A 9,137-nucleotide genomic window follows, 5' to 3' on the forward strand; every position below is an offset into this window, starting at 1 on the left:
CAAACGGGGCGGCAATCGGAGCTCTAGATCAAAAGTTATGGTGGTTTGAAGATCAAGTGAGAGAAAGAACTTGAGAGAGTGTTCTTCCTCCCTTTCTCTCTAATTTCAGCTTGTGTGTGTAACAAATGAGGAGAGTGCTGAAAACTAGGGTTTTGGTTAAGTTGTGTTGGGCCAAGGGCCCACTTTGGGTCCAATTGGCCCGGTTTGACCCGTTCGGTCCAATCTTGGTCCGATTTCTATAAAATTGGTACCGAAATTCTCGTCTCAATCTCCTCTATCACATTTAGCCATAAAAATCACATTTTAGGCTTTCTAGAATAAATTCTCATTTATGGGTTAATTAGCCGTTAATTAACCGGGTTTTACAACTTAATGTCTTGTTACCCTTGTACATTTAATTTGGTCGATGCTTTCTTAGTGTTTTGGAAGTTTTGAAAAAAAAAACGAAAAGTTGAATCTTGGTTAATAATTTAGTGATTTATATGTTCAATGGACTAAACTATCTAAAAATGTTTGATGTTGCTCTTGGTACTAATATACTATTCCTTGTTGATTTTTTTTCTCCTTTCATTGTGCGTTTAGTTGAAATTTGATTAATGATTAAGGTGTTGTCTCTAAACTAGATATGAGATGTTGTTGTTTGAGCTAAAATGTGTGTTTAATTTAGTATTAATTGGATGCTTGTATCGGATTGCACTTTTCAGTTAAATTTGTTTTTCCCAAGCAGCGTCGGAAGTCCCTAACTATTGGTGTGTTGTTGAAAATCACCTTGCAAGATGGGAAAATCGGTACTCCATCGTTCACTGTTATGTGCTTGTCTTTTAATTTGTGACTCTATTTCCTTCTTCCAGTCGCTTCCTATGTTGACAGAATATATTGGAGACAAGGTGCTCACCCTATTGCATCGTTGATATGTTGAAAGATCTAGAAAAAAATCAAGCCGAAGCAAAGCTAGCAAAGATAGAATTAATGAGATTCGGGTACCTGAAGCTAATCCCAAACTGGCCTATGAAACAAAGCATCATGGTTTCGTTAGCAAGGTCCTACAAACTTGAAACAAGCACACTGGATGTAGATGCTGGACATATCCGCATTAACGTCGAGCTGTTTCAGCTTGTTTTCAGAATCCCTGCCGGTGGTGCGTATAGCTTTTGGTATTCAGCAACATTCCATCTGCCAATACGTTCGGTTTCCATGTTTTTTCCCCTTTTATCCATATTGCACAACTGATTTTAAACTAGTTGATAAACCTTCATATTGTAGTCGACGACATCCCATCTTTCGATGGCAAGAATGCTACTCATGTGGCCATTAACAAATAATTCCATAGGATGAAAACCATACAACTACAAGATTTCATCAATAACTGTTCTATGGAGACCGTAGCTTACAGGGTGGAGTTCATGCGGCATTTCATCCTACTCGTCTTGAAGATGTTCTTGTGCCCGACAGTGCAACATGTCATCTTGTCATGGCACATCCATGAAATTCTAGATGTTTCTGATCCAAGAAGATTTTGTTGGTCGTTTCATATTTTCAAGTGGTTAGAACAGGCAATCGAGAAATATCAAAGTAAAAACAACAAGTTCTATTAGGGTTGCAGGTTTGCTTTGTTGGTAATTTTCTTAATATAATATGCCATTTAGTTGGTCTCAACATTTGCATCCCAACATATAACTTGTGTCTTTGTTCTCTCCAGATATTGTACTTCCAGAGACTAAAGCAGGGTGAACTGGAGCAATGTCAAGAACCAGAGCCATGGCTTTCTGCATGGACTGCGAAGGAACTCAATGATATGGCATCAAATTTTCAATCTGAGGTACTCACTAAAACGAGCCTAAAGATTCCTATAACATATGGCACTTTTTTCCATTATGTACATTGCTTGTTTTAGTTGATGTTTCTATGGGATCTTTTTAATAAATCTATCTTTTTTTTCTTAAAATTCATTGCATGTGCCTTTCACTTTGGATTTATCCGTAATAGTAGTGTCTTCTATTTCAACCGTATATGGATGTGTCAGTCTTGGATATGTCATCTACTGTGTGTGCCTCTCGACTAATGCTTTTTCCGAACAGGAATGCGTCAACATTGACCAGAACAATGGGGGGTCGTGAAAGGCCGTGCAAGTAAGGTCACGACGAACCTAACAACCAAAAAAGAAGGCTCACACTGCACAAAAAGTGAGTACTACTAACCATTTGAACAAATCCTTAAATTGCATATTTTTAATTTAAAATAGTGAGTACAATCCAATTTATCTTTAAATTAAGCTGGTGATGCCATATTTTTAAATTGCTTGATGACATGTTGTATTAATATATCTTTCATTGGTTATTTAATTTAAAAGCAACTTGAGGTGCATTTGTATGATTAGTTGGGTGTTTTGAATTCAGGGATCTGATAACAGGGGGAGTTAGCAACGACTCAGTGCGCACACATGCATGTTTAGTTGCATCCGATGAGGATGACAACAACGACGAGCCCATTGCCAAGAGACTACGCAAAAAAAATTGATCGATCACGAACACCTCAACATCACATGATAGGGGGACAATGGCAAGATCACCCGGAAAAAAAAAACCAGAGAAACCAACCGACCTCGAAGTTCCTGAACCCAAGACTCTGTCAATAGTATTGGTGCAATATTCAGGATTTGATGACTATTCTTGTGAATTCGAAAGGCAAATGAATGCTAGAAACCTTTCTGTGGCTATTATGAATGTAATTTGGTCTCGATTCCTTTAAATGCCTAAAGATTGCCCCCTCTAACAATAGTTACTTTTGAAATAGTAATCCTAACATCTTGTCTCAGCAAGATCTAGTGTGCAAAAGGATATGGGCATATATTGAACAGCTTTACGGCTCGAAGCCCATTAGCATGGATCCCATCAATACCATTATTCCAAAAGTTTCTTCTTGCCAAACACCGAGTCCACAACACCCATGATTCTCACTTGGAATAACTCAGCTAGTTGAAACACCCACACCGTCCCTTTCTCGCACCATTCATCCGTTACTTCGGGGGCAAAAACTTACTGAGAATGATGAGTAACAGATTTGAGGATAGGTTGTAGATATGTCTCTCGGTAACTAGCAGACATTGATGTCGTATGACGGTAGACCTCTTGGTAAGGAAGGACTTGTGCATGTTAAAACCTCGTTGCTGGCTTAATAACAATATATGTAATCCAAATTCACATTTCATTTTGTTTTAATCACATATTTTGCAAAATTTATATTTGAAAATCTGGTAATATAGGTCGTGCAATGGATGTGTTGCATGTTCGATGACTCAGTGTAAAAAAGATTCACACGCCATTTTTACTGAATGTGTCCGGGGATACTGGTATTGAAACTTTTATACAATCTTATATTTGCAATACATGTTAGCAACACTCACAAGTCTTGTTTGCACAGAAAATGGTCATGCTCTCGAAAAATATAAAGGTCTTTAAGGATGGGCCAACTTCCGTGTATGTGGTTTTGGGTGAACATTTCGGTGCAGACACTAAGTATTTTGACAAGGCAGTAGCTGCAAAGAGACGCTGGGTAAGCCTATTTACTGTATAACATAATACGCTGATTGTGTCGTCTATGGCATAAAATTCATTGAGTACTGGACCGAAGGCGGTAAAATAAATGAATAGGATTATGTGAGCTTTCGAATCCTATCGTTGAATAATTAATTCTGTAAACACACTTAATTGTCTATAAATAATGCCGTCGTCCAATATTGATTTTTACATGCAGGACACCATGAAAGAATACAGGAAGGAAATAATGCTTAATATCATTCTGGATTCTAATAATTCAGCCATTGACTAAGAATTGAAGGCCCTCGATAGCCATCCTTAACCTGATGTGCGCTGCAACCATCCAAGGAACAAACGTAACGAGTTGGGACACCGTTCACACTTCACAGCATCGAGCACAAAAAGCATGTTTTGGTGGGCTGACGGTTTACCGAAGAAAAAGACCTAGCAAGGAGATAAACATGAGAAGAAGAAAGTTCCATAGAACATTCTTGTTTAGCTAGTTTAATGATACCCTCCCATGCTTAGCTACATTTTGTTCAATCTTGATATTTTCCTTGTGTTATACATGTTGCCTGTTTCCTTTAGATTCGTATATTCTTGTTAGTGAGTATTTCTATTGAGACTTTTGTTGAATTTTGTTGATTAATTCATAGACGCTGCATCTATTATGGATATGAATCCTCTGTTAGGACATTGATGTGTCTTATTGCAAAAGCTAAACACTTGGGTTGTTTTAACAAGTTAATGTTTGGATATGTCTTTTATGGATGTGTCTTCTATTTATGACCTCATTGGTTGTGTTTTATGTGGATGTATCTTTCTATGCATGTGTCTTCCAATAGAGGTGTCTTTTGTTAATGTGTCCTTTGTTGTCGTGTCTTCTAACAACCGTGTCATTTTAGAGGTGTCTCTCTTGAATGTGTCTTTCGTGGATGTGTCTTCTACTAGAGGTGTCTTTTGAGGTCATAACTTTTGTGAATGTGTTTATCTATGGATGTGTCTTCTAATGGAGGTGTATTTTCTAGTCGTGTCTGCTAATGGAGCTGTCTCCCAATGGATGTGTCTTCTGTTTCCTAAAGTCGAAGTTCCTTATCGAGACTGTGGGAGTTTCTAAGAGACTCTTGTAGAATTTCTTTTGGTAAGTCTTAGTCAAAATAAATTGGAAACATAACTTTACAAATTTGAAACGCAACCTTAGTTAGAGAACTTCCTATGTTGTTTCCTCCACATTAGAAATCATATAACTCGTACTGATTTAGTTTCAAGTTTGAAACCTAGAAAAATTATAATAGTATAATCATATCAGTGGATTGCACTAAAAAATAACGGTATATCCTTAATTAAAAATGGTTTATTAAACCATATACCACAAGATTGTGTTAAAAATAAGGAAAAAAATCCAAAACAAAAAAGGACTTCTTACAAATCCCTAATCAAAATTCATTTAACTAATTTCAAACGAGTTTAACAAAGACATGAACCCACCATGTTTTTACGATTCATTCGCTCGAACACCAGAATTGAGTGCTACATTTCGAGTGACTGCTACATCATTTTTCTAAAAAAAATCACCACGCACAAAGTAAATAAGTTAATTGTATCCATGAAGCCATCTCAACAAAGGGTCCAAAATTGCTAAACACATATCGGAGGTGTATTTTTCTTCCTTCTTCGTATAGATTTCTTGATCGAGCTGTCCAATTCAGAACTAAGCCTCTTCGATCTCTGCTAACCCCTTATTGCCACCTTTGAAGGACCTCAATGCCGTCTGGACCAACCATGCACTCATACTGTATGGCCATGCTGTTCTGTGTACTAGCAACACTTTTGGACCCTAAGTTGTCACGATAATCAATAAGCATGGCCCTCACATTGTCAAGAGCCGAATTCAACATGTTTGCTTCTTCGTCACAGGTTACAAAATCCTGGGCAACAATAAAGAAGTGTGAACACAATCCTCTGAATAAGTTATGGCTTTCATTCGATCGATTCATGTCATGGTTGCTCTTGATATAAGTGTGCTTCCACTGTACATTCTTGCTCCAACGAGGGAGAATATAGCAAGATGGTACTCTGTCTACTCAGTAATATAAAAATACAGTAAGACAATGATAACATAGTATACTTCTTGATTCAAACATGTTGTACTCACACCGAACCTTGCATGTCAAATGGTCAAAATCAACAATGTTAGTGCAGTACCTAGACTCCCCATAAAGTAGGCATTGCTCGTCCACATTCACACAGGACAAATCACCCTCTTGTGTCATACCATGGATTAAACAATCGCCTTTTTTCCTAAATTCCTGTTGGACTTCCCTAAACATAGAGCTTGTGTATTCCTGTTGAAATTATCTTTTAATTGTAGAGCTAGATGAATAGGGGATAACTCCTTTAGAGTCTGTAGCATTTGCTCCTTGTTCCTAAGAACATTGTCATACTCATGCACAAACTGAACTAATCCACTCTTAAAATGTAAAAACCTCCCATAAAAAGTGTGCATACTTTCACTCCTTTGAGTACTCCTCATATCAGCCCAAAATTCATCTTAGAAAAATATTTGAACCCACATTCGTCGATCCTCATAAAGGTCTAAAAAAATAAAATTGTGAAAAGCACAATCATGAACACTTAACTGCATCACCACAAACATCTATTGACTTAGGAAAAGAAACACCCATCAAACTTGAAAAAGAGAAATCCAATAAAACATCCAAATGCATTATAATCCATATGATGAAAAAAATTCAGTATAATCAGAAAAAGCTTTACAAAGAATCTACTCCCCAAAAAGAACATACAGACACATGGCAAAACGTAACACAAAAACTAAAACTTGATATAGGTTATTGGTAACGAACCTGATAACCATCTGTTGTGCTCTAGATTGAACTCTGCAATGAATTCAGCCTAATCCTTCTCAAAAGAGTCCATGGATTGAGCATTCCATACAATGCCAGTCATTTTAGCATGTATTTTTCTATATTGAGCGTATCCTCTGAGCTTAGCCAGTATCTTATTGAATATGTACCATATGCATCATCGGTGGCAAGTATTTGGAAGGACATTCCTAATAACACCAAACACGACCTTGCACTGGTCCATGATGACACCCTGTGGGGAAGTTCTCATGCATTTAACCCATTGTGTGAAGACCTACTCAAAGTTACGAATTTCCTCATTCCCAAGCAAAGCACAGCCAAGCAAAGTGGACTTCCCGTGATGGTTGACCCCAACAAAAGATGCAAATGGTAGTTCATGCTTGCAGAAAAAATAACCACAAGTAAAAACTCACGATAATTCAAAAATAGAAAAGCTTTCACTGGAGACACAAACACACACATACTTGTTTCTACTGTATGTTGTATCAAACAACACCACATCTCCATAATATTCATACGACGTCCTGCACCTTGCATCTACCCAGAGCGCACTCCTAAACTTGTTAGCTTTGTTGACATCTATTGCATAAAAGAAATTCGGGTTGATCTCTTTCATTCGCAAGAAATAGCTCAACATTTCTTTAACATCAGCGTTATCATCAACACAGTGGAGATTGCTTGTAATGTAATTTCTCACGTCCTTTTTCTGAGTAACTCAAGTTCGACAACCCACCAACCTTGTTTGCCAATGCGAGGTAGGTCTTGTTGAACTGTATGCTAAGCTCATCGTTGTCTTTAATCACACACTTGGCATGCATGGTCAGTTCTCTGTACTCATGGTAATAGACCGATTTTTTAGCAGAACATGGGTGGGTATACTTTAATTCTAATTTTAATACGATATAATTATCCTTCTGCCTATCCAACATCACGTACATCCTTGCTCTGCATCTCGTGGTTGTTATTTTCTTTATCCGGGATGCTGCTTTCACTCGAGACTCCCAATTGCAATGTATCGATTGGTTAATGGGTATCCTTAATTGCTTCATTGTCTTGTCAAAATTGGTATTCCTAATCTTAGTGACGAACCCAATTTTCTTTGCATAATTCGAATAGAATTCTGTGCTCACTGCAACGAATCAAATTACAATCCTACGTAGGAGATTTCCTCTAGGTGAATGCTAGTGTGATCCGACAATTGTAGATCCATTTAGAAAAAATAGCATTCAGTGCCACACACACTTAAAAATTGGACTCCAATAACTCGTTAGTATTACGACAACAATAAAATACAATTCATACCTTATAACCCAACTCCGGATCATCATTTCCATCTCAATAACGTCTACAGCTTCTTCCACCTACAATCGGAAACACCCTAATACAACCAGCGAATCAAACAAAAAATGTATCACATAAATATATAAGCATCCACTATTCAACACCCAAAAAACCTCTTCCAACATCCACTTATTCATTGAAAACACCAATGTATAAGCAAAGAAAAGTTCAATAATTTACATACAAATAATAAACAAGAAACATGCAAAAAGTTACTAAGGGAGATCAAATAATGAACAAGAGTATTCTTGTTAATACCTCCAAAAAAAATTTTAACCAAATTGCAAAGAAACATGCAACTTGCATAAGAAAAAAATCCAAGAAAAACATATCATATATCAAAGTTGTACCATCAGACTAGTATAAAAAATATTCACACTAATTATACTACTAAACCATCATTTACTTTGACTATATGTTGAGTATCATCATCACTCGAACATGGGACATTTACTTCAGTGCAATTAGAGTGATCTCTCACATCATAGAAAGTATTATACAATCCTTCTTCACAAATTGATAGTTCTATTGACTCAACACTCTCAAACCACCAACAGCGGCAATAATTACACTTTGCTTCTATGGAGGTGGAACGCTGTGGCTCCACGAAAATCCCCTGATCACGTTGCTATGCGTTTGGGCGGGCTGTTCGGGGGCACGACGACGGCGCATGCACGACGAAGACAACAAGTAGAGTGGGGTTGGGATGCAATTGTGGTGTTGACGATGAGTTTCTTTTTGACGGAACGGGTTGGATTAGAAATGGAATCGGGGACTGGCGATACACGTATTATCGATCCGTGCAGCGGCACGGTGACGGCACAAGCATGACGACAGCAACAGCACATGAAAAGGGGTGGGGGTGCGATCACAGGACTCGGGTTGGATACTCCTTAAAGCCAAAAAAGTGACGTGAATGTGGAGCTGTAATAGACAGTCCTTTTTTTTTTAAATTTGTTATTAATGTTGATCATTAAACAAATTATTTTTAATAAAAGATAAATATTAATTATAATTATTAAAATTTAACTTATTATAAGTTGTTAATTAGATCTTTAATTTTTATTATGGTATCAAAATCAACGTAAATTCAGATAATCGTCAAGTGTCATATATATATATTAAATTATCAAAGTTTTACCCTTTTTTGTTGTGTCTGAGCAAAGTTTTACTTTAAAGATAGTGTTTTTTAATTTAGATTAAAAAAAAACTTGATTGATTCCCTCTTGTATTTTTTAGTTTGAATTAGTTCTAACATTTGAGTGGGTTTAAGCTTATGTTACATAAATGGGTGAATGTCTCTGTTTTTAGAAGAAATTTAACTAATTAACTTGGTGTGTTTTGTCTTTATGCGTGCACGGGATAGAAAGAATAT

General features: G+C 36.9%; 1 protein-coding gene across 1 annotated transcript; it reads right to left on the minus strand.

Annotated features, from left to right (window-relative positions):
- Positions 1 to 5,275: 5,275 nt before the first annotated feature.
- Positions 5,276 to 7,239, minus strand: LOC127747372 (uncharacterized). Its single transcript, XM_052261249.1, has 5 exons — positions 7,119 to 7,239; positions 6,886 to 7,030; positions 6,710 to 6,800; positions 5,665 to 5,881; positions 5,276 to 5,616 (listed from the first exon to the last, which is right to left on the minus strand). Exons 1-5 carry the CDS (start codon positions 7,237 to 7,239, stop codon positions 5,276 to 5,278), a joined length of 915 nt encoding a protein of 304 aa, XP_052117209.1.
- Positions 7,240 to 9,137: the final 1,898 nt, after the last annotated feature.

Source organism: Arachis duranensis, chromosome 1 (genome assembly GCF_000817695.3).
Source record: "Arachis duranensis cultivar V14167 chromosome 1, aradu.V14167.gnm2.J7QH, whole genome shotgun sequence".
Classification (NCBI taxonomy): Eukaryota; Viridiplantae; Streptophyta; class Magnoliopsida; order Fabales; family Fabaceae; genus Arachis; species Arachis duranensis.